Source organism: Eptatretus burgeri, chromosome 15, assembly GCF_056783735.1.
Source record: "Eptatretus burgeri isolate ZD-2024b chromosome 15, Ebu_testis_v1, whole genome shotgun sequence".
Taxonomy (NCBI): Eukaryota; Metazoa; Chordata; class Myxini; order Myxiniformes; family Myxinidae; genus Eptatretus; species Eptatretus burgeri.
Genome location: NC_140975.1, coordinates 7,729,393 through 7,755,065, shown reverse-complemented (window position 1 = coordinate 7,755,065; position 25,673 = coordinate 7,729,393). Strand labels below are relative to the sequence as shown.

At 43.1% G+C, this 25,673-nt stretch overlaps 2 protein-coding genes across 8 annotated transcripts in view; one reads left to right on the top strand and one right to left on the bottom strand.

The window, feature by feature from the left end:
* LOC147011435 (transforming growth factor-beta receptor-associated protein 1-like) overlaps nucleotides 1-1,614 on the bottom strand; it is a 31,054-nt gene extending 29,440 nt beyond the window's left edge. The window contains exons 1-2 of one of the 3 annotated variants that reach the window (XM_085857893.1): nucleotides 1,492-1,614; nucleotides 1,108-1,209 (exon numbers count right to left, since the gene is read on the bottom strand). The gene's annotated coding sequence lies outside the window, so the exon portion shown is untranslated. Of the gene's footprint in view, nucleotides 1-989; nucleotides 1,210-1,491 lie in introns of those variants that run through there. The other 2 variants (XM_085857895.1, XM_085857894.1) reach the window with 2 other exon arrangements.
* Nucleotides 1,177-25,673, top strand: LOC147011434 (uncharacterized). Of its 5 annotated transcripts, XM_085857900.1 has the most exons (3): nucleotides 2,721-2,938; nucleotides 23,354-24,005; nucleotides 24,339-25,673. In XM_085857900.1, the coding sequence occupies exons 2-3, from the start codon at nucleotides 24,000-24,002 to the stop codon at nucleotides 25,212-25,214; spliced, it is 882 nt and encodes a 293-aa protein (XP_085714026.1). In that variant the 5' UTR covers nucleotides 2,721-2,938; nucleotides 23,354-23,999; the 3' UTR covers nucleotides 25,215-25,673. The 5 variants fall into 5 exon arrangements, with proteins under 5 accessions (XP_085714024.1, XP_085714025.1, XP_085714026.1 ...); XM_085857898.1 differs by lacking the exon at nucleotides 2,721-2,938 and adding an exon at nucleotides 1,177-1,282 and having other exon boundaries at nucleotides 23,354-25,673; XM_085857899.1 differs by lacking the exon at nucleotides 2,721-2,938 and adding an exon at nucleotides 1,604-1,727 and having other exon boundaries at nucleotides 23,354-25,673.

The following is a 25,673-nucleotide window of genomic DNA, read 5'->3' as shown; positions in this document are numbered from 1 at the left end:
TCGCAGGACAGCTTAGCTCCGGATGCGTCCAAGCGGTGTTTGTCTCCGAACGTGTCCAAGTGGTATTTATGTACGGACGGGATTTTGTCTCTGGACGTGTCCAGGTAGTTTGTCTATTTAGTTAATACCATATTTATATTAAGTTATTACATGAATATCCTGTACGACTTATTCGTTAAACGAATATAGTAAATACAGTAGTTATTACATTAACTCATCAGACCCCACAAATTGTTCCTCAAACAAATACTAAATTACACAAACGTATCTCCAGTTATCTGTGAATGTTATCATGTTCGACAAGCTCGCCGATCCGTGCTGTCTGTGTCAATCATTCCACGCAAGTCCATCCATCTGTCTGCTCCTGTACATGTTCCATTCTGTCCGTCCATCTGTCTGCCTGTCTGTCTCTGTACCTGTTGGTGTCGGTTCTGTACATCTGTCTGTACGTCTGTCTGTACCTGTGCGTGCCCGTCTGTCTGTACCTGTGCGTGCCCGTCTGTCTGTACCTGTGCGTGCCCGTCTGTCTGTACCTGTGCGTGCCCGTCTGTCTGTACCTGTGCGTGCCCGTCTGTCTGTACCTGTGCGTGCCCGTCTGTCTGTACCTGTGCGTGCCCGTCTGTCTGTACCTGTGCGTGCCCGTCTGTCTGTACCTGTGCGTGCCCGTCTGTCTGTACCTGTGCGTGCCCGTCTGTCTGTACCTGTGCGTGCCCGTCTGTCTGTACCTGTGCGTGCCCGTCTGTCTGTACCTGTGCGTGCCCGTCTGTCTGTACCTGTGCGTGCCCGTCTGTCTGTACCTGTGCGTGCCCGTCTGTCTGTACCTGTGCGTGCCCGTCTGTCTGTACCTGTGCGTGCCCGTCTGTCTGTACCTGTGCGTGCCCGTCTGTCTGTACCTGTGCGTGCCCGTCTGTCTGTACCTGTGCGTGCCCGTCTGTCTGTACCTGTGCGTGCCCGTCTGTCTGTACCTGTGCGTGCCCGTCTGTCTGTACCTGTGCGTGTTCCGTTCTGTTCGTCCGTGTGAATCTGTCCCTGCAGCGGTTACGTCCATTTGAGTTTGTCCGTCCATTTGAGTTTGTCCGTCCAGTCTGGACGACCCGCGCATCGCACCCGAAGAGGAGACCCCTCAGGAGAGCCGCATGACCCACGTGACCCGGCCCGGGAACATCCTCTCCCGCCCGAAAACAAGGAGGTTCGTGGACGCGGCCTCGTCTGGAAGGAAGTACAAAGATAGGAGGGAAGGAGGGTTCGGGGGTTCGAGGGATCGAGGGATTGAGGGATTGAGGTAAAATAAAACATTGAGATTTTAATCCACGGAAAGAAATATGAAGGATTTATCGGGTTTTTAACAATAAACTGAAGATTAATACAAAGTTATAAATAACGTGAGAATGATTGAGACGTCGAGTGAAGGATCATTTTAAAACTGCTGTTTGAGGCATTGAAGGATCAAAGAGGGAATGAATGATCGCGGATTGACGAAAACCCACTCACCTGAGAATGCAGAACGAAGAAGAATTGACGGGAAGGAATGAAAAGCACTGTCTGTGTAAATCTGAGGGAGGTGAATGATTGAAACAGAAAATGAAAGAATGAGGAAAGATCGTTAAAAACAAGTGAAGGATTAACGGAAGTGGAATCAGTGCTCGAAGTGTTTTCGTATTTATACTTTTTTTTTCTCGCGCTCAGTGAGCTCCTCGTGAGTCATCTATTTATTACGTACTTGGGAGGTGAGGTGAGGTGAGGTGAGGTGTGGTGAGGTGAGGTGTGGTGAGGTGTGGTGAGGGGAGGTTCGGGAAGGGGAGGGAGGTGTGGTGTGGTGAGGGGAGGTTCGGGGAGGGGGGGGAGGTGTGGTGAGGGGAGGTTCGGGGAGGGAGGGAGGTGTGGTGAGGGGAGGTTCGGGGAGGGAGGGAGGTGTGGTGAGGGGAGGTTCGGGGAGGGGAGGGAGGTGTGGTGAGGGAGGTTAGGGGAGGGGTGGGGAGGGGAGGGAGGGGTGGGGAGGAGGAGGGGAGGGGAGGGAGGGGTGGGGAGGGAGGGAGGGAGGTGTGGGGAGGGAGGTGTGGGGAGGGGAGGGGAGGGGAGGGAGGTGTGGGGAGGGGAGGGGAGGAGGTGTGGGGAGGGGAGGGAGGGGAGGTGTGGGGAGGGAGGGGAGGTGTGGGGAGGGGAGGTGTGGGGAGGGAGGGAGGGAGGGAGGTGTGGGGAGGGAGGGGAGGGAGGTGTGGGGAGGGAGGGGAGGGAGGTGTGGGGAGGGGAGGGAGGGGAGGTGTGGGGAGGGAGGTGTGGGGAGGGAGGGAGGGGAGGTGTGGGGAGGGAGGGAGGGGAGGTGTGGGGAGGGGAGGGAGGGAGGTGTGGGGAGGAGGGGAGGGAGGTGTGGGGAGGAGGTGTGGGGAGGGGAGGGAGGGGAGGTGTGGGGAGGGGAGGTGTGGGGAGGGGAGGGGAGGAGGTGTGGGGAGGGGAGGTGTGGGGAGGGAGGGGAGGGAGGTGTGGGGAGGGGAGGTGTGGGGAGGGGAGGGAGGGGAGGTGTGGGGAGGGGAGGGGAGGGAGGTGTGGGGAGGGAGGGGAGGTGTGGGGAGGGGAGGTGTGGGGAGGGGAGGGAGGGGAGGTGTGGGGAGGGGAGGTGTGGGGAGGGGAGGGGAGGGGAGGTGTGGGGAGGGGAGGGGAGGTGTGGGGAGGGGAGGAGAGGTGTGGTGAGGGGAGGTTCGGGAAGGTGAGAGGAGGTTCGGGAAGGTTAGGGGAGGTGAGGGAAGGGGAGGTGAGGTGAGGGAGGTGAGGTGAGGGGAGTTGAGGCCGCGTCTCACTCTGAATGCTATGTGGATTCCCACCACGTGCGTGACCCAAGTCCCTTCCAACCTGATTTCCCTCCTCCTCCTCCCCACGTTTCCATATTAACCTCCACAACCAAAGGTGGCCTCATGTAATGTTCGGACCATTTGTAGATTTCGTAAGTATATTGATGACTTCCGTTTCTGTTTGTTTGTTTGTTTGTTTGAGGCACGATAACTCGAGAACGGAAGAAGCTACCGATGTCAAATTACACCACGTGATTCAGGAGGGTGATGGCTAGTGCTGATTAGATTTTGGTCAAAATCGGTCAAAGGTCAAGGTCACAGTGAGGTCAAACATCCAAAACATTCGATTTTTGATGGTTGGTACAGAAACATTGTAGAAACTTCTGGTTTGCGTCGCTTCCTTCTCTAGAGACAGCTTTTATTAGACAAGGTCAGATGTCAAGTTGACGATTTCGTAAGTACCAGTCTATGACTGCTTGTTTGTTTGTTTGTTTGTTTGTAGGCACGATAACTCGAGAACGGAAGAAGCTACAAATGGCAAATTACACCACGTGATTCAGGAGGGTGATGGCTAGTGCTGATTAGATTTTGGTCAAAATCTGTCAAAGGTCAAGGTCACAGTGAGGTCAAACATAATTCCGTAAATTCATGTGGAGAAATCGAGTATTTTTGCTTCGCTCGACATTACGAGTTCGTTTTAACTTCGATTTTAATTTTGTCTTCGGTTTTTTGCGATCGCTTCGGACACTTGAAACTCGGTTGTCGAAATTCTGGTAAAAATCTGATGTTTTGGAGACGTTTTAAGATTGTGTAAAAAATATTTCACTCGTGCGTCACGGGTCGTCACGTGATGCAGTGCGCTTGAGCAGAGGCGTCGTTGAGTCACGTAAAGGTTTTCCGTGTGCGCGCTGACGGTGTTTTCGATAAAGATGGTGTTTAAAATTCATTTTTATCCCAATAAAGGTTATCGTGGCATGCCTGACTCGCTAAGCCGTCGGATTATGTAAAGATTGTTGGTGGATGGCTGAATATTATGGTTTTGTGACCTTGATAAAATAATATTAAATAATTGCGTGGAGAAATGGAGATTTTTGCTTCGGTTGACGTTACGATTTTTGATGGTTTGGTACAGAATCATCGTAGAAACTTCTGGTTTGCGTCGCTACCTTCTCTAGAGACAGTTTTTATTAGACAAGGTCAGAGGTCAAGTTGACAATTTCGTAAGTACCAGTCTATGACTGCTTGTTTGTTTGTTTGTCCGGTCGTCGACAGCCCAAACGGCTGGACCAGTCGTTCTTAAATTTTTACACCTGATGGGCAATCCACCTGAGACGGTCCGCGTCCAAACCCTGTCTTAATCAGACTAAACGTCACGATGTGACGTCACACAACGTGAAAAAACATTTTTGGACATAACTCAGTGACCGGAAGTCGTAGCGACTTCCGGTTAACGCCAAATTAAACTTCATTCATATGTCTAAGTGATTATTAAATGCATCTTATTACAAATTTCGCGTAGTTTTTGCAAGCGTATGATGTCAAAGTTTTGCCTATTAACGTCATTTTTGAAAAATATTTATGCTCGTGTGCAGCCGAAAGTACTGCAGCAATCGTTCTCAAATTTTCACTCGTGATAGCCAATCTTGCTGAAATAGTCTGGGATCAAATCACGTCATAATCGCACTTAACGTCACGACGTTGCGTCAAAAATGGTGAAAACAAGCTTTTGAACATAACTCAGTAACCGGAAGTCGTAGCAACTTCCTGTTGATGCCAACACAAACTTCAATGGAATATCTAAATGTTTTAAAATGCATGTTAGTACAAATTATGCACAGTTTTCGCAAGTGTATGACGTCAAAGTTTTTAGCTGTTGGCGTGATTTAAAAAACATTCTATTCGTTCTACAGGTCACAATTCTTAACCGATTTGGATGAAATTTTAACAGCTGATAGAAATCCACAGTGCAAAAAGATATGTGAATTTTGGTGATGTTCAAGATCAGGATCTGGATTCTGCATCACTTTATATTATCGTCCAATATAAACCAATGGGGAATTTTGTGAATTACACATGGCTATTTCTCAAACAGTTTTGCACTTATTATATTGAAACTTAAACTGTCTATTTATGCATGTAATATTAACATGTGTACAAAGTTTGATCGAAATTGACCCAAGGTCAAGGTCAGGGTCACCCAAAACATGAAAAACACATATAAAATACATATTTTTTATTTTACAACATATTTCAAACCTGATAACGGGATCGGAAAGCTGGTTGAAAAGCAATGTTCCAAGGTATTTTCAAATATTTTCTACGATCAGAATGAAGGCAACAAGCACCGATGATGAGTTGTTGAATGTCACATGGTGGCTTTAAATGAGTTGTGAAAATTTTCAATCTGCTGCTGTTACCATGACAACGCGTGCCTGATAATTAACCTCCGCCATCGAAGATGGACGGAGGTTACTGTTTTCACCCCTGTCTGTTTGTTTGTTTGTTTGTGAACAGTATTACGGAAAAACTCCTGCACGGATTTCGACGAAACTTGGTGGGGGGATTAGGTATGGTCCAAGGATCATACCATTAGATTCTGGACTTGGTCCAAAGTCCAATATGGCCGCTATGGCGGCCATTCTGAAAAAATATTTGAATTTTTATTTTTGTATTTCTACATGTTTTAAGTGATTTCCAACCCCCCCCCCCAAAAAAAAATAATTGTTAGACAAAAAAAAAATTTTGCAGCTTTTCTTTTTCAAAAAAATTTCGATTTTTTTTTTTTTTTGGCATTTCTACATGCGGGTCGATCTAGTTTAGTTTATTCAATCGTGGTTCAGTAGAGTCTGATCCGTTTGACCTACAATGAATAGGATATCAGGTTCACTTAAGTGACCCAGCAGTATTGGCGGCAGAGGTTTTGCACTCTACCGAGTGCTCCCCCCCCTCTAGTTGTTATTTGTGACGTCGCGTCATTTTATTAATGTACGAGCAAATGAACACCACACATTCCATGACATTACAGCTTGGACCACCACACGGAAAGGTCAACTAATTCGCCAAGTGTCGTGCTAAGCACAATTTTTCATTTGTCTGTCTGTCTGTCTGCAGGATATCTCACAAAGTTGTGGACGTATTCAGCCGAAACTTCATGGACAGATTGGGTGTGTGATGAGGACGGATTGCTTTGAGTTTAGTGAAGATCCGAATCCTGATCCAGATATGAGAATTTTTAAAATGATTCTTCACAATTGAGACATCGGACCAAAAACGATACATATCACGATATCTCAAAAAGTTTTGGATGGATTATGAAGAAACTCTGTGTATGAGTTGGGTAGGTGACAAGAACAAGCCGATTCGATTTTGGTTAAGGTCTGGATCCATATTTGGCCTATCAGTGCGATACAAAATGTAACCCCAGTGAAACACCCCACCTCTTCCAGAATGTTGCTTCTGTATCCATCTTGTCCATCCCTTGTGTTCTCCACTACCCCTCATCATTAACTGCATCCCTTGTTTCTTTGTCTCTGTCTGTTCCCCCTTGTCCTTCTGCTGTTCCTTTCGTTATGTAGTGTCCTGATATGTACTGTGTTCTCGTTCTTCCACGAGCTTTGATGGAATACTTAAAAAGCAAAACTGTTCATCCTGGTGGAGTTATGAGCTCTCCCAAGTGCTGTGCCGTTCTTGTCTCTTTTCCTTTCTCTTTCTCACATCATTCTCTCTCCTCTCTCTCCTCTTTCTCCTCTCTCTCTCCTCTCTCTCTGAAAGGACCATACCACAAACTCTCCCATATACTTTCTCAATAACCCTCTTAGAGGTTCAGCCACTCAACCTCTTGGGTCTCATTCTCAGCTATGATCTCTCTTAGGCAAGCCACATTTCAAAGTTGGCCTCCAATGCCAGTCGCGGACTGGGCATCCTCCATCGTGCAAAGTCCTTCCTTGGTACAACTGAGCTCCTATCCACCTCCAAGGCTTTCATCTGCAAAGTGATGGAGTCCTGCTTTCCCCACTGGGCTTGCTCCCCTGCCTCATGTCTTGCTCAGCTTGAAGCATGGAAACCAAGCCTTTCAAGATCATTGGAATATCTCACGATGAAGCTGAGTCGATGGGCCCATCACTTTGTCATCGCAGACAGGTCAGTGGTCTCTCTCTGTCTTGTTCCACTTCGTTTCTGGTTTTGCACCCTCTGCCCTTTCCGTGCTTTGTCCCCCCCCCCCCACTATATGCAAGCCACACTTGGTCCACCAGCAACCCCTTCCTCATGAAACTGCCCAAATCTAGAACCATTGCTCACCCCCAATCATTAATTCCTCTTTTTTCCGAACAATGGAACCGCCTTCCACACTCTCTTCAATCTCATTCCTCCCTTCAGGTCTTCAAGACAGGTGTTCACCATCATCTCAAATCATCCTCTATCCAAAACCATGATCTTTTCTGCACCCATTAAACCACCCACACCCATCCCAAAATTTTGCTTATGTCCACCTTGTCCACCACTTGCGTTCTTCCCTACCTCCCTGGTTACTTGCATCCCTTCTTTGTTCATCTCTATCTACTTTCTACCTCTGCGCTGATGTTGGCATTTCCCCTTTCGCTTCCTGTTCCTTTTGTTATGATGTGTCCTGATCTGTTTTGTGTCTTAGTTCTTCCATTAGCCTAAACCATGTTTGCTATAAAAAAGAAGAAGAAGAAAAAAAAACGTACTGTACAATTAGAGTCAAAGAAAGACAAGAACAGTAAATGAGGAGTAAAAAAGGGAAAGCAAAGGACCAGAGGATTGAAACGCAGAGAAAAAGAACATCTATTTATTATGTACTGATGAGGTGGGGGGGGAGGAATTAAAAAATAAGGCAGCTGAGTAAAGGAAGGAGAGAGAGAGAGAGAGAGAGAGAGAGAGAGATAGAGAGAGAGAGATAGAGATAGAGATAGAGATAGAGATAGAGATAGAGATAGAGATAGAGATAGAGATAGATATATATAGAGATATTTCCTTGTGAAGCCAATGAAGACTCACACAGACAATTGGGTACAACATTCATCAGCCAGATGAACGATTTATTAACAAGGAGTTTTTCCATGGACAAGGAAAATCAAATGAAAAACAATGGCGAACCAGTATACATCAAGGATATATGATGTGGCCTGCCACGACCAGCATGTTATTCACACAGGATGGACGGAAAAGGTCAGACTATACAGGATGACCATAGTTTCTCTGTCATGTGGGTAGCAACCATGAACAGCTCAGAAAACATCTAAATAATCACCCTTTTGTGAATCGCCTCACCATCAACCGTCACAACTGCCACCCTATCCCACACTTCCTGCATGAGGGGCGGGCGAGATATTTCCTCCTTGCTTTCAAATGTTTTACAGCAAAAAAATGAATGTACAACACTAAATAGGCCTGTCTACACGAGGATTGAAAGTCAGATTCCAAGTGTTTGACCAATTTGTGATTTTTTTCAAGGTCTGAGGAGAGGGAAGAGGCTGCTGCCTATCTGTCAGAAGGATGATGGATGTCACAGCAGAGAGTGGAATCATCAGTGAAGAGATAAAGAGTATTTTCCAGGAAGTCAGTGAGATTATTGATGAAGATTAGGAATAATATGTGGCTTAGAACACTGCCTTGTGGTACTCCAGCCTTGACAGGGAGAGGAGATAAATGGGTTCCGCTGAGAGAGCCACATGTTGTCTATGAGAGTGGAGAAGGTCAGAAATCCAAGAGTGGAGTTGGCCTTGCATTGCATAGATAGACAGTTTGGAGAGCAGGGCAGGATGCTAGACTGTATCAAAAGCTCGAGATATGTCCAGCAAGACGGCTCTGATCTTATGTCTAATATTGAGGGCTCAACAACAAATTTTTGTCAAGATCGAGGCGAAACTTTACATGTATGACCGCCTATCCATGAGGAACAAAAGGATTACACACATGATGCTATTTGTCACATGGTTTGGCAGCCATATTAGATTTACGCAAAAAACTGATTTACAAAATCTTCTTCTCCAGAATCTCTGAACAGATCGAGGGGAAACTTCATTGAAATGTTCCTCAAGCTTTGGGTATACAAGTTTATGAAGGAATAATTGATGGGTCACACGGTTTGGCAGCCATATTGGATTGAAGAGAAATATTAAATAATGTTTTTTTTCTGGAATCGCTTCATCAATCGACGTGAAACTTCAAAGTTATTGTCTGGTCGTGATGGGGAATAAATATTTTAAATAACAACTTGATCGGACGCATGGTCTGGCAGCCAGAATTAAAAAAAAATTTTGATGTGGTTTCTTTTTTTTTTATTGTTTTTTTTTGTTTGTTGTTTTTTTTTTTAAATAAGGCTCATTTGGCTGTGCCTGGATGAGTTTTTGGGTAGAGGAGTCGCAGCTGAAATGTGAATCCTATCCAAGTTCCTCCTGATGACTTCATCTTTGCATTTTGCTTGATTATGGTCCTTCTGATGACTCCAATGCAAGACTGAACCTATTTGGTCTTCTATTTGATTTGAATTGAATTTATTTTAATCCCAGTCGAAATTCAATTGAATAATAATGAAATGCATCATGGGTCAGGGTCAGGTGTCCAATCAAAGCGGGGTTTCATCAAAGCAGGACGTCTTGGTACCCGGTCATCACTGCCAGCATTTATAAAGTGTCAGTTCTAATTATGTCTTTCATTAATTCCATAACACACCAGTACACAAACGCCACATAAAATACACCACACAAAACAAATTCTGGTGAGGGTCTTCAATCTCTGATTAATCTTTCTAGTTTGGGAATGTCAAGCTCTCTGACCTTCATTTCACAGATGATTGTCATCTTTGTGGAGATGCTGGATATCCTTATGTAGGCCTGCGAGGCACTGAATCAGGAGTCGGAGCCGCTGGGATTACGGGTTTCCTCGTTCAAAACTAAGATCCAGGTTTTCAATGACATCTTGGGTGCTGCTATCTTGTCCGAACCTGTTTGTGGTGAGGATGTTGATGTCACGGAGAGATTCACTTACCTTGGCAGTGATATTCATGTCTCCGCATGTTGCGAGCCAGAGGTCACCAGACGTCTGGGTTGGGCCTGGGGAGTCATGGATTCACTGGATCATGGGGTGTGGCACTGTCAGTACCTGTGCGGGAGGGCGAAAGTCCAAGTCTTTAAGTCCTTGGTGCTTTCAGTCTTGCTCAATGGATGTGAGACCTGGACTCTGACCAGGGATCTGAGATGGAGACTTAACTCCTTCGGTACCAGGTCTCTTCGGAGAATCCTTGGCTATTGCTGGTCAGACTTTGTGTCCAACGAGCAGTTGGTGAGAGAGACTAACATTATATTTGTTTCCTGCATCGTCCGTGAGCATCAGCTGCGACTGTATGGACAGGGGGCTCGTTTTCCTGACGCTGATCCTGCTTGCCAGATTCTCTCAGCGAGGGAGTCTCATGGGTGGAGGAGGCCAACGGGCCGACCACGTGCCTCGTGGTTGCAGCAGGTTGATCGACATCTCAAGGAGATGGTGATGGGCAAGGTATCTGCCTGGGGAATGGCCAGACGGAGGCCCCTGGAGTACTGGCAGAAAGTGGACGCAGCGACGCGCTGATCCGGCGTATGCTCCCATGATTTAAAAAGGCTTGATGCACTCGGCTACACCTGGAACAGTGGAACGTATGACGTCAAGATGTACCAGGAAGTAAGAACAGTAGGTTTCAAATTTTAACCCTCAGCACCCAAGCACCTAACAAGCAATCGTGTTTTTCTTTGCCCCTATGGCTGTTTTTTAAGCAATTTCCAATTGGTTATTTTATATGAATACGGTGTGCTTTAGAAAGCCTGTGCAGATTACCAACACGGCAATCTGCGATAGTCATGCCTGCCTGTGCCGACTACCAGTACGCCGATCGACGATCCTCTTATCCGGATCCAGATGTTCACCAAAATCTAATCAATTATTCCTTGTCCGACAACCAACCAGTCCACCAAATATCGGCCAAATCCAGCCATAACTTTTTGAGATATCCTGCTCACAGACAAACAGACAGGGGTGAAAACATAACCTCCATCCACCTTGGGTAGCAGAGGTACGTAGATATACCATAAACGAATATCCATCATTATCTTTTAGTACCAAATATAATGTTTACGTCAATAAGTCCAATCTCCTGTCTGAGTGACACTAAAGGCGGTTACTCTAGATTTCATGAGGAATTGGTATTTTACAAATCTTACCGTAATGGAGCAAATTCTGATGTCACCGAAACTCCAAAATTGACATGTAACAGTTCTTGAGCCTACGTAGAGGTTCCAACTCCTGTTCTACCGCTGGTTCCAACCCTAATACTGGCCTTAAATGGCTACCTAAGGCCAGCAGACGAGTACTTACTCCAGCTCTACTCCGGCGCACATACTCCGGCCCAAGCTCCGATAAACTGAGAAGGGTACTCCTGACAAGAGGGTGGGCGTGCCCGTTAATACATGAAATGATTTTATTTTCATTGAGAGGTGATGAGTAATAAAATATTGTCTTCACAAAAAATAGTACACCAGTTTTTGATTTCCTACCGGTGGTTCAGCGAGGGATGTGTGTGCACCTCAGATTGAGGACTCTCACATTGGAAGGTATTGGTGTTTCCTTGAGAGAAATACTAAGAACATTAGGAGATGGTGGAAAATATACTGTTACTGTACAGTGGTTTGAACTTGGGATCATAGGCCCAGTGAACAATATAATGGCAGTGACTACCTTTTGTGTGGTCCGTCCAGAAAAGCTTTTGGCCCATGACTTCCAGGAACTAGCTGGTTAGGCCTAACTTTCGACTGAAGGTGATTTGTGGAAGAATTTGTAATTTGTTCAGGGTGTCAGCGAAAGCTCAGATGGGACACCATGGTCCATGGGATCTTTCAGGTCCATTAAACGATGCCTTCCACCTGGTTTAGCATCCATCCAAGGGCCAATGCGCTTTGTGATGCCTGCGAAGCACCAATCAGACAGTTTATAGTTGTAGTCCGGTGGTTGGGCCAGGGAACCTTGCAATGTTTGGTGACATTCATGTTTTCAATTTTTTTGATAGATCTGAGGGTCGAGATGAAATTTAGGCTCAGTGGCCACTTGTCACTGTCTTGGCTTTTTCGGAATCCAAGATGGCCACCATATACAATCAAACTATAACTTCGGCTGCAACTCCTGTTCAAAGTACAGTAACATGATGAAATTGGTGTCTAACTATATGTTTTAGTTACCAAGGAAGTGGATTATGATGTTATTGGATAATTTGGTAGCCATCTTGATGGCATAAATCCAATATGGCCACCAAAATTACCTGTAAAAATGCCAAAATCACACTAAATCTAATGTAATCGGTTGTAAATGCAGTTGAGTTAAGTTTCTGTACATATGTGTGCTTTGTGAAGCATAGACATGTATATTATGATTCTGAAGTCATTCGCAAATTTATAAGCAATATTTATTTTGATAGCAATGTCGATTTCAAGCAAAATATAAGAACAAAATGTAATTAGAATCGGACAATATTTATTGTATAATTCTCTCAGACATGACATTGACATGACTCAAAAGTAGACATACATTTAAAGTATATGATACTCCCATTAATAATATTGATAATAATGTAAATAATAATACAATAATTTAGCAGCTTCACATTGCTCAATGTTTCAACGCTATGTCAATACAAATAATACTAAAAAAAATGAAGCGAAATTAACACCCCACTGGACAAAATATCTTATCTCGGAACTATTCATCGTCCTCATCCTCGACATCCATTGCTCGGTCATTTGTCTCATCGCTGTCATCAGGAATGTCGGCATGATCTGTTGCACTCTCATTGATGTTGAATGGATTGGAACAGGCAGTACCACCACCGCAGGTGCAGAACATTGTGCACGGAAGTTGGCGCCCCATACATCCACATCTCCCACCTCTACATGCTTGCTCAGATGTGCAGCCACATCTGACCAGCTTCAGAATGTGCTCCGGGACATAGGGTACCCCGTCCTCCATATTCCGAGGGAAGAGACACTTGTTAGTGTCATCAGCTTCCCATCCGTGTTCCACTGCAGCAAGAGTTGGTGGATCCCCACTCAGGGCACTGTACCACTGAGCGACTTGATGGTGTGCTCTACGGACGTTCTGCTCAAACGCTTCTGTAGTTGGGGGCAAACTACACAGCTTAGGTGCTGCTGTTGATTTTCCAGTCTTCTGTGCCCATAGTTTCTGGTGGATCTTGGTCATCGAAGAGGTGGGAGTTGTAATGCCATAGCACGCACCCATGAAAGCTGTTGCTTGTTCGGTGACTTCAACGATATTTGCCAAGGGTTTACCAAGTTGATCCAGAGAGTAGCCTTTTCGAGTGGCCGATATTGCTTTTGTTTTTCCAATTCCATAAGTCGCAGCAACTGAATCACAACCAGTCAAAGCATGAAGCGCTAAGAGCTCGGGTACGATTGCTGAATGTTTAAGAGCGGTTTCCTTCACGTCAATGCAAGACCGACCAATGATTGGAGACTGCATAGTTATTGAAGACTGGAGCTTCTCGTTCAAGTAGTAGTACACAAGTAACACGAACACATCCGTGTCATCACACACCACCAGCACCCGTGATTCTGGATGGTATTTTGCCAAATGGATGGCCTGTTGTGTCAGGAGGATGTCAGCTTCTTCATGTGTTGATGCTTGGTCTAGACGAGGCGACTTATGACCCTTCGATACCTGCGTAGGTGTGTCGTTTTCCCCAGTAACCACCAACTGGTGGTCCTATGTCGCATGCTGCAGGAAGTTGTCATCACTCAGGATTGATTCGCAAATCAGTGTGTTGAGTTGTTTTTTATTGGCTGAGTTCTTGAGTACTGCGTCCCGAGCCGGCAGTGGAGTTTTCCGTTCGAGCTGATGGACCCGGGTAGCGCTGGCTCGAGCTGATCTGGTGCTGCTTTTTGTAGAGTAGTCATAATAACGATCAAAACACAGGTGGACATCAGCTTCAAGCAGCCGCGCGTTGACCCAGACCTTGAACACCGAAATGAATGTGTCAACGGTTCCTTGGGATGGCCATTCTTATGTCCACAAAAGAGCGGAAACATCAATCACCATAGATGTTGGCCTTGTGATAAGGCGTTGTGAAACTTCGACTTGGAAGTTCTTTTTCAGTGTGGATTTTCCCGTTGCCACTCGCATCTGGCCATCAGCTTGAAACATCGAGGGCGGATATGCAGTTAGCTCTGTGGAGAGGACTTGTTCCAGATCGAGATCGCGCTCGCTCACGAGAAGGCCAATCACCCGAGCGTATATAGCCTCTTGATCCATGACGGGATTATCATCGATTGTTTGACGTTTCTTCTTTGCGGCGAAGGTTGTCACCTGTTTTGCGAGTGCTGTGAAAGCCCTCTGGCCATAATGCTTCGAACTGGATCAGCTGATCAGCTCCAATCTCCACTGCCTTGTCAACATTAACATTCGGTTGAGCTAGTTGACCATTTGAGATGTTGAGCAGACATCCTGGATCCAATGGGTCAATGCATGACTCTAGAGTAGCCTTCAGTGATTTACGATCATTGCCATCTCGACGAATGCGACTGGTAGATTCCTCCTTGTGGTTAAGCTGTACCTTCTCGTCAGCTCCAGACATCTTCTTAAGGTCACCAGTCAGGGTCATGGTCGCATCCATACTGTACACCCATGTCGCTATCGTTTGAGGATTTTCTGTGTTGCCAATGATGCCACCCGGCCCATGCCCCTTCCTCATCCAGTTCGTTTCAATAAACATGTCGCTCCACTGTCCGTTGTAGACACCAGCAGTGTGGTGTAGTGACTGCTCTCCTCTGCAGAACTTGTCCAGAATATCTGGTCCCAACCAAGTCATGGAGCGTACGTATTAGAGGCCATACCTTGCATAGTTATACTTGTGGGCTGCAAACATGCATGGCAGCATTGATTCTGCTGTTTTGATGTGGAGTGGCCAATCGCCTTCATGCATCGCCCGACAAAACATCATCATTAGAAATGTGGGTTTGATGACGTTGTACACCCACAGCTTTGTGGTACGACTTTGAGTGGCGATCTCATCAAGTAGTTTTTCCAAATCATCCATGCTGGTCAGGTGTAGATTCTCCCTCACGAACACTGGTCGAAGCAGCTCCTCTGTGAGCAATCTCAGTGCCCGAACATTCTGTGGATATTTCTTCCCTTGCAACATCTTATCGACGGAGCCGAAGGACGTCATCAGAATCTCTTTCAGGCCGCTGTCTGCCATGAGAGTGCCAACGCAACCCACGAAATCCATGAGGAAATGCATCCCACCAAGAATCACCACCATGTTGATGAGCAGATCTGGTTGATGAAATGTGATGTCAACGGCGATCTTATATATGGCCTGATCGCAGGTGAGAACGAGAATATCCTGGTTGGATGCTCGGGTGACTTCGAATCCTCGGGTGATGGAAGTTAGGACAGTAGTTGGGTTCCCTGGCTTCATGTTTATGAGTGGAAGATATACCACAGCTGTCTTGGGTGCTGGGGTCATTCCTGACTCGCGGCAGTGACGTGTATTGTACCCGTTGTACTCAGGAGTATTTGCTTCAAAGAGCACGTCTTTGATGAAGTTAAAGTCTCAATCTTTGGCTCTGCCAATTGAGATTGTTGTGGCTTGTGCAAAGTCGTCTGACATGGCAAATCGGTTTGTAGCAGTAAATGGCATAGGAAGTTTCTTCAGTCCCGTATACTCAACGACTCGTGTCTCCCATGGGATAGGGTGCTTCATTTCTTCTTTCGTTAGGCGAGGGATCGATGTATCCAAACCTTCAAGGTGGTCAAGTTCGGTCTTCCACTGAGCTGCCAGCATTGCCATGTAATGACATTCGAGGCGGAAGTTTTGGGAACTGATCACAGCATCAAAGTTATCAATGATGATTTGCACAAGTCCGCCCAGTCTGGCATCTCTGAGTCTGGCTAACTGCTGTGCTTTTGATGATTGAACACCCGCTGACCTTCTGAATCGTCGAACCTCATCGTAGGAACAAGAAACATTATACTTGTACAGTTCTGTGATGATCACCTTATGGTCACCAAGAAGTACACCTATGGCTATCTGTAATGGTGTCGGTTGAGACGTTACCAATGAGCTCACGATATTACCCACCATGATGGATTGTGGTGAATTGTGGAAAGTAGGCTTGATAGCTGATAGTAGTTTCACCAACGTCTCACTAATACACTCTGAGGCTGATTCTCGATCAATGTGCTTAGTGTAGGATTTGAAGTCATCCTTAGCTGCCTTGGTCTCCTTCATGATCTGCTTGCCAACTTTCCGGATACATTCATCCATGTCGCCATTCTGATTATCATCCACAAGCCTGAGATTTGTGGCAACATGCTTCCTGAACACTAGTAACGTTGCCACTCCAGGGGAATGTAATGCCAACATATCTTCAGCGAAATGTTGGGTGACGTTCTCAACAAGGACACGTCTGGACATGACAGATCCACCCTTGTCTGTGTATACTGCTTCAACATCGAGCGAATTCCAAACTTTTGAGCGATCATAACCGACTACTTTGACAGTTTCAGCGAAAGCTTGGTCATCAGCAGTACCTTTGCTATTGATCGTGGTAGTTCTCTGAGCATCACGATGGAAACTCGTATTGCAACGGCGGTGATACATTGCATCTGCAGCGTGCAAATCTGATGGTGCTCCGATGATACGGTCACGGACTATTCTACCCAGTTCATCTCCACGTTCATCACAAAGGTCAAGTAGGTACTGCTTGTACGTCTCCCCATCAGCCATCTTGTCTGTGGTTACTCTCGACGCAGGGACTCTGTACTGTTGTGGCACCTTGGGATCATACTCATTTGGTAATATGCAAGGAGTTATGTCATGGCAGAACAAACAGTGCTTCTGAAAGTCAAAAACATCACCACCGGTACTCAAACGCAATCGCTTGGAGCCAGCGTTGGAGTCTTCATCTGTCTCTTCCTCTGGCATACGCTTGGCCAATTTATTGAGAGTGGAAGGAGATACATATTTGGGTACACAATTTTTGTGACATCTAACAGTAGATGATCCATCAGATAGTTCTTTTCGTAGTCTGATATCATCTTGGCGAAGATTACAAGCTTCCAATATTGTGCCGATTCGTGAAGACTGCATCAACTTCCCAACCCCACAGTTGTAAACTGTCTTGAAGAAGCATTCCTCGGCATCCTTGCTGTCTCCTGCTTCAGCCATATCATCACTCACATCAGAACCTACAACAAAAACAAAGATCGTTAAAAGTTATCGATATATTGGTGTATTTCACATTGGAAGCACCATGATATATACGTCTTGAGTAGGTGGCACCAGGTGGCTTCTAAACGGCATCATTACTTCACAATCAGATTATATAACATGTCAAGCACATGTGTAACCAGCAAGATCATTGTTCAACTGCATTCACATTCGATTATGTTAGTTTTTAGTGTGATTTTTTTTGTGATTTTGGCATTTTTTTCAGGTATTTTTGGTGGCCATATTGGATTTGTGCAACCAAGATGGCCACCAAATGACCCAATAACATCATAATCCACTTCCTTAGTCTCTAAAACATAGATTTAGACACCAATATCATCCTTTTGCTGTACTTAGAACAGGATTTACAACCTAATTTATATTTTGATTGTATTTGGTGGCCATCTTGGATTCTGCAAAAGCCAAGGCAGTGACAAGTGGCCACTCACCCTAAAATTGATCTCGACACCAATATCTATCAAAATAAGCCAAAAAACGATTGTTACCAAACATTGCAAGGTTCACTAGAAATATGCTGCTCTGCCACCGGAATATTGGGTTGGAATCGAATCGCGACGTACACGCATCGTCCTGTCGGAGTGTGGCAGTTCCCTGATCAGAACACTCAACAGAAGATCATTAATCATTTTCCAGAAAATGCATTGATCCAAAACCCTTCAACTTTCACACATTCTGGAACATTTTCTAACAGTTTGACAAAATTTAATTTATTTCAATGAGCTTGAACAACAGCAGCTACATGCTAAAGTACAAAAAAGTCTTCTTTTTTTTAACGTTAAAAGTTTTAAAACCGACTGATGCAGATTCACATTAGGCCAACAGAGCTGTGTGCCATAATAGACCTAGTTTATTTAAACTGAGATTGAGGAAACGCAACAAATAACCACAATGCATTGTTTTGATGCGATTCCCCTGTGATCCATAGTGTGGCGCTGTTTCGCCATACAGTCCGGTCTTGGTTTTGCTCTGTGATGGTATTCTTTTGGCGAAGGTCCACCAGGTGACCTCACGTGACGTCATCAATAATCTCACTCATGGAAATACTGACGGCCATACAACCACATTCAAATGAAGATCATCTACAAGTTAGGTACGCATCTCGACAGTTCTCATGGAATTAACTTGTCCTAAAGGAAGGGTTCTTTGCTCGTCAATAACAACAGATATATTTAATTTAACAGAAGGCATTGAATAGCCATCATTGTAACAATAATAATGAATATCTACTTAACAACCATCATTGTAACAATAATAATGAATATCTATTTAATTGCCATCATTGTAACAATAATAATGAATGTCTATTTAAAAGCCATCATTGTAATAATAACAATGAATGTCTATTTTTAATATCCATCATTGTAACAATAATAATGAATATCTATTTTATATCCATCATTGTAACAATAATAATGAATATCTATTTTATATCCATCATTGTAACAACAATAATTAATGAATATGTATTTAACAAACACTATTGTAACAATAATAATGAATATGTATTTAACAACCATAATTGTAACAATAATAATGAATGATCTACTTTACCATCATTGTTCCATTAATAATGAATAATCTATTTTATAGCCATCGTTGTAACAGTAATCATGAATGTCTATTTTATAGCCATCGTTGTAATAATAATAATGAATGTCTATTTCACAACCATAATTGTAACAATAATAATGAATGATCTACTTAACCATCATTGTTCCAATAATAATGAATAATCTATTTTATAGCCATCGTTGTAACAGTAATAATGAATGTCTATTTTATAGCCATCATTGTTACAATAATAATGAATATCATTTTTAATTTCCATCATTGTAACAATAATAATGAATATCTATTTTATATCCATCATTGTAACAATAATAATGAATATCTATTTTATATCCATCATTGTAACAATAATCATGAATATGTATTTAATAGCCATCATTGTAACAATAACAATGAATATATATTTTATAGCCATCATTGTAAAAAAATAATGAATGTCTACGTAACAGCCATAATTGTAACAATAATAATGAATATCTATTTAATAGCCATCATTGTAACAATAATCATGAATATCTATTTTACAACCATAATTGTAACAATAATAATGAATGATCTACTTAACCATAATTGTTCCAGTAATAATAAATGTCTATTTTATAGCCATCATTGTCATAATAATAATGAATGTCTATTTTATAGCCATCATTGTAATAATAATAATGAATGTCTATTTTATAATCATCATTGTAATAATAATATTGAATGTCTATTTTATAGCCATCATTGTAATAATAATAATAATAAATGTCTATTTTATCACCATCATTGTAATAATAATAATAATAATGAATGTCTATTTTATAACCATCATTGCAATAATAATAATGATTGTCCATTTTATAGCCATCATTGTAACATTTCAATCATTGTTACATTATAACAACTAGAACGGCACGCGGTAGAGTGCTTACCTCCACCATGCTGAACTGTTTACGTTTTCTATCCCACTGATAGACCAGATCTAGATCCAGAGCTGATCAAAATCGAATATTCGGCTTGTTCTTCCACAAAGTTTCGTCATAAATCTATCCAAAATTTTTTGAGATGTCGTGCTATTTATCGGTTTTTCCTCAATCTCTTAATGGTGAAGAATCACTTTTAAAATTCTCACAGGCGGATCCGGATTCGGATCTTCACCAAAATTAAATCAATACGTCCTTGTCACACACCTAACCTGTCCACCAAGTTTCGTTGAAATCCATCCATAACTTTGAGATATCCTGCTCACGGACCGACAAATTGGGTAAAAAAACAACCTCTCTCTCCACCTTTGGTGTTGGAGGTCATCAAATAATTATTGTATCCGGAACCGGATCTTCATTAAAATCTTTTCAATAACCGTCTTTATCACATGCCCAACCTGTCCACCAAGTCTTGTCATAACCCGTCTACAACTTTTTGAAATATCATATGCTGTACAGTTTGTAATTTTTGGCCCCATTGTGAAGAATTTTTTTTTTTTTTTTTTTAATTCCTATGTCCAGATCCAGATTAACATCTTATCAATAATCGTCCTTGTCACGCACATAACCTGTCCACAAGTTTTAGAAATGTATGCTGTATATACTTTTTGGCCCCGTCTCTCATGATGGTGAAGAATCACTTAAAAAAACTTTTTTTTAATTCTCATTTCCGGATCCAGATTAGGATCTTCACCAAAATCTTATCAGTCATCGTCCTTGTCACACTCCCAACTTGGCCACCAAGTTTCGTCCAAATCTGTCTATATCTTTCTGCTCACAAACAAACAGACAAACAGGGGTGAAATCATAATCTCTGTGCACATTCCATAGCAGACATAATAAATATGTATTTAAAAGCCATCATTGTCGCAATTCTTCAAATTATTTGCATTATTATTCATCGCTTCCTGGTTAATTGCTTCATTCACATGTAATATAATTTTTTTTTAATTATACAATTTTATTATTACATTGTTATTGTTGTTACTTACGAAATCTAAAGATTTCGTAAGTATGTTGATGACTTCCGTCATCTGTTTGTTTGTTTGTTAGTTTGTTTGTTTGTTTGTAGGCACGATAACTCGAGAACAGAAGAAGCTACCAATGTCAAATTACACCACGTGATTCAGGAGGGCGATGGCTAGTGCTGATTAGATTTTGGTCAAAATCGGTCAAAGGTCAAGGTCACAGTGAGGTCAAACATCCAAAACATTCGATTTTTGATGGTTTAGTACAGAATCATCGTATAAACTTCTGGTTTGCGTCGCTACCTTCTCTAGAGACAGCTTTTATTAGACAAGGTCAGAGGTCAAGTTGACGATTTCGTAAGTACCAGTCTATGACTGCTTGTTTTGTTTGTTCATCTGTGATAGATTTATCAAGGAGGGAGGGGAGAGAAGAATATGCAAAACGGGAAAGGAACATTTGGCCTGTTCCATCCATGTGACACTCCCGTCACAGCATTCGCACAGAGAATGCACGCCATGCTTACCACGAGCCAAAACAAGTTAGAACAACACTTCGTGCTCAATCTTTTTCACCTTTATGGGAAGCACCTTGGTCACAAGGTGTTTGTTTAGTTCCAACTCAAGAGCCACAGAACAAAGAGAAAGTTGGTGAACCGACCAGGAAGGTTCACTTGCTCTGAGCAATTGCTTGGCCAATTTACTGATTCCAAAACCGTCTTGCTCATCAGTAAGTTGAAACCAAATATGAAGTCAAATTGTGATTCTGATGTACCATAAATACTCTGGTACAGAGTGTTGGTGCTGCCGAAGCAGCTTCCTGAGCAAGGGTTATACTGGGTGGTTTGCCATTGCCTTCCCAGCAGTAGTTGGGGCAGGAATTTGTCATTTGGCCAGGATACCAGTGATAGCTCGTCTACCCTCCGCGAAGGACACTGTGAGGGTCTTTAACATCTACCAACTAATTCCGGCAGACGGGACCCCCAGTTTAACGTCCATCCGAGGACGGCACACACATTGGCGATTCATCCAACCCGTGATCAACACCAGGGTTGGAGTTTATAAATGGTTTGAGATTCGAACCCAAGCTAGATGGCTGAGAGGAGAGGTAAATTAATGGGATCGAGCACACCTGGATGTCATCCTGACAGCTCAAAACCCAAATAATGGTTAAATTAATGGGCCGTTCCAACGTTGGTGATATCTCAACAAACATGTGCAAATAGTTATTATTAAAACCAATTCTTCATGTTTATCGGGAAACATTCCCAGGACAGGTGCATATGTGCAGGTGATACAGTATTGACTCACCAATAACCTCACATGAAAGGAATTTGGGTTCACCCTGTGCGAACTACATGAAAATGAGGACTTTGGAATGTAGTTAGGTATCTATAACATTTAGTCCATGGGCCAGAGGCCAGATTTTGAGGAATTGGTACCACCCAGATGGACAAATGCTCATAGTGTTTTTTTGATAGATCTCTGTCTGTAGTGATGGATTTAAGGATGATAACCGTTTTCTGTGGTAGTTTTTTCATAGTAATCATCCCTTGAACTTGATGATGCATGTTCGGATTCGGCGCCAATAGTTTGGGGTAGGGGGAATTAAAATGATCACTACTCCTGGAAAAATCATCCTATCAGAGCAAGTGACCACTCACAATGTGTGTCCTGGGATCCTCTACAGACTGAAAATAAATATTTTCCGATGTAGGTCAGCAGAGGTCAAAAGGTCACCAATTTTTGGGCTTGCCCAAAATCTGGAATACAGTCATAAATGGCCCTACAGAGGGTATGACAGACCTTAATTGCCACTTTTACACCTAGAATTGTTTTATTAGATGTCCTGCTATGATTTTAACCCACCAATGTTCAAGGATATTGCATAATGTCCATCCTGTACTAAACGAAACACGACGTATGTAAAAAAAAAAAGTGCTTAAAATGGCTGTTCTAAGGCAAGAAAATGGAAAATGCCCATAGAGTTGCAGCCAATCAACCTATAGTAGTGAATGACCCTTTAAAATATTTGTATCTGAGAACTCTACAAGGCACATCGCGAATTTTGACCTTCAAGGTCAAATTTTCAAGGTCAAAGGTCAAATGAGTGCAAATTTTAAAGAGTTTCATAATGCAAATATCTATCAAGTACAAAGTGAAAAACCATGTATGTCACACTAATATTTCACTTTTAATCATCGAATTAATAGGAAAATGTGAAGAAAATTCAAGAGAAAACCATCAATAATGCCTTAACGGTTAAGGGGTAAATGTTCAGAATATAATCAAATAGTATATGTAGGCCTATAATGTTTCCAAAAATAACTTTGTGCCTTGATGTTCGCCTGGTGTCAGAATAAAATGAATGCTCCCTGTTTCAAACTACAGCCAATAAATCGGTGGCAGCCATCAAATTACTTTCACTTTCTTCCAAGCTCATTGTCAGAGAAAGCTGATTTGAGTGCAGAAATGTAAACTAATGACACAGGTAAGCAAAAACATGACTCTGGAGGTAATATAGATACTCTATATCATCATAGAATACATGATTATGCTCTATATTAAGTGTTATGATGCTCTACACCCGGCTCTCCACCACACACACCCTTGTTTCACATTGGAGCCAGTCATGCAGGGAGCATGCATTATTTTGTGGAGTTGTGGCTCATGATTCAATCCTGGCTGAAATAATGAGTTTCAATATAGTTTGATTGACTTGGCAAATGTCAAGTGATAATGAAGCTTCCATTGATTTAGTTGTGTCTTTTTCAGGTATTACGGTTGACTAACAATGGCAACAAGAACTGCCACTCCTCCAGTGCCAAAGCGGTTTAAGCCGGCTCCATACGAATGTATGCTGGACCGTCGTGAAACTGAAAGTGATCCAAGCGCCAAGCTGATATCTCCTGTTGATTACAACTCATGGGAAACGTTACTCAGAGCTGCTGAGATAAGGAAGCACAGTGGCATCTTGGACTTGACGAAGAATCTAAGTGAGTGGGAGGTGCCAAATGTGTGGGACCATCGAAAGTGCCGTTCTCATTTTACACTGAAAAAGCTGCTTGATAGGATTGTTGCACAAAATGAGTCCCAGAAGTCCAAACTCAATGTACCAGCAAAAGGTCAAGTGGTGAATTTTCTAGACTCTATGAACTGAAGTGTATCTTTTGTGAAAAGGACCAATTTGTTAAAAATTCGAAGACAAGAACACCTTTGGTTCAGTGTTGGGAACTTCGGGCAGACAATACGATGAGGGATGCAGCGGTACGGAAGATGGATGAGAGAGTTCTTGCACTTGTAAGTCGAGATCTAGTGGCCGCCGAGGGCCACTATCATCGCAAATGTTGCAGAAACTACACACGACCAGGACAAGGACAAGTTGATGCCGAGGAAGATCATGACGTTGAAGAAATGAACTATGAAGGTGCCGTTGACATTGCAAAATGTGACTTGTTCTCGTTTGTTAGACAAACGTTTACCCAACCTTGTGTGATTCCTATGGTGCAGTTGACATGTAAATTAACTGAAAGTCTAGCGACCCTTGCGTTTACTATTGAGCTGTCAACGAAAAAACATATTCGTCGCATGCTAGAGATGGAGTTTAATGATACATTGCACTTTGTTAATGAAGACAATGGTGCTCTTCTTGTTTTTCCCACCTCGCTTACAGTTGATAGTCTTGTCAAAGATCACCAGGCTGTAAAAAAAGGAGCTAGAAATGGTCAAATCAAATTCTGATGATAACCTTGTTCCTCAGGCTGCTCTTGCATTGCACCAAGCTATCAAATCCCAGGAGATTAGCAAAGCCTGGCCTCCTGATACAAGTATCTCCAGAACTCCAGAGGTGTTGGTTCAATTTTACCGTACATTGTTGACCGGTGAAGGGAACTGTTCATGTCCTTCAGAACGGGTGCAAAGATTGACCACCTCATTCAGCCAAGATCCAGTGTTTGCAGTCACAAATGGGCTTGAGAAGCCACCAAAGCACGTACTCCTACCATATGCCATCAAATCCTTAACTGGTAATGTTGAGTTGATACTCACATTGAATCATTTTGGTCATGGTATATCTTATTCAAAACTTGAAGAAGTTGATACCGCCCATTGCATGCAAAAAATGTCCCTGGTTGAAAATGACGTGTGCATCCCGTCGGATATCCGTCCTGGAATCTTTACCACATTGGCATGGGACAATATTGACCACTTGGAGGAGACGCTTAGTGGTGGGGGTACATCCCATAGGATCAATGGCATTGCCATCCAGCAAAATTGGATGGATCCCCTTGATGGCTATGAGCCAGTTGTTCTACCGTTGTTCGCTAAGACAAAGCAGAGGAGTGTGTCTGCCGACGCATGCACAGTACCCATCTATAATGCTGGGAAACGCATTGGGCCTCAGAAAATAGACACCATTGATTCAGAAACTACAACAGTTTCACACAACTCTCTCTTAAAGAATATTGCTTGCCAGTGCAAATGGGATTGCAAGCATGGAGACTGTGGGTGCATCAATAATGGATTCAAGTGCACCTACATGTGCAAGCTAGAAACATGTGGAAACATGCATCAGTGGGAGGAAAATGACATGAACACCATCATGGAATATGATTCTGATACAGATGATGATGAATGAGGCATTATAGCATTTACAATGGAGAAGCTATGGACAACAGGGGGGGGGGAGTGGGGCGATTGAATGAATGTAAATTGATACAATCGTAACACGAGTAGGTTTCCATGCCATGGTGTACATGTAGCAAGTTTCACGTCCACCCACGCACTAAAATTATGCTCTGTTCAAGAAGACATGAATAAGTACTTCACGTCATGGTTCAGTCACTCCCATTTTCAATGGGGGGGGGGGGGGTTAATGTAAATTGATACATACCATGGTGTTAAAGATTTCAGGTGCACAAACAAAAATTATGCTTTGTTAATGACCACGAAAAAGTACTTTAAAGGTGGTGAACTCCAGCCAGTATTCCCATTATATTCTGAACATGTATGCCTTTACCGTTAAGGCGTTGATGGTTTTCTCTTGGCTTTTCTTAACATTTTCCTATTAATTTGATGATTAAAAGTGAAGTATTAG

Coding starts and splice junctions, on each gene's coding strand:
- LOC147011434 (XM_085857898.1), top strand. CDS start 24,300: ATGGTCAAATCAAATTCTGATGATAACCTTGTTCCTCAGGCTGCTCTT.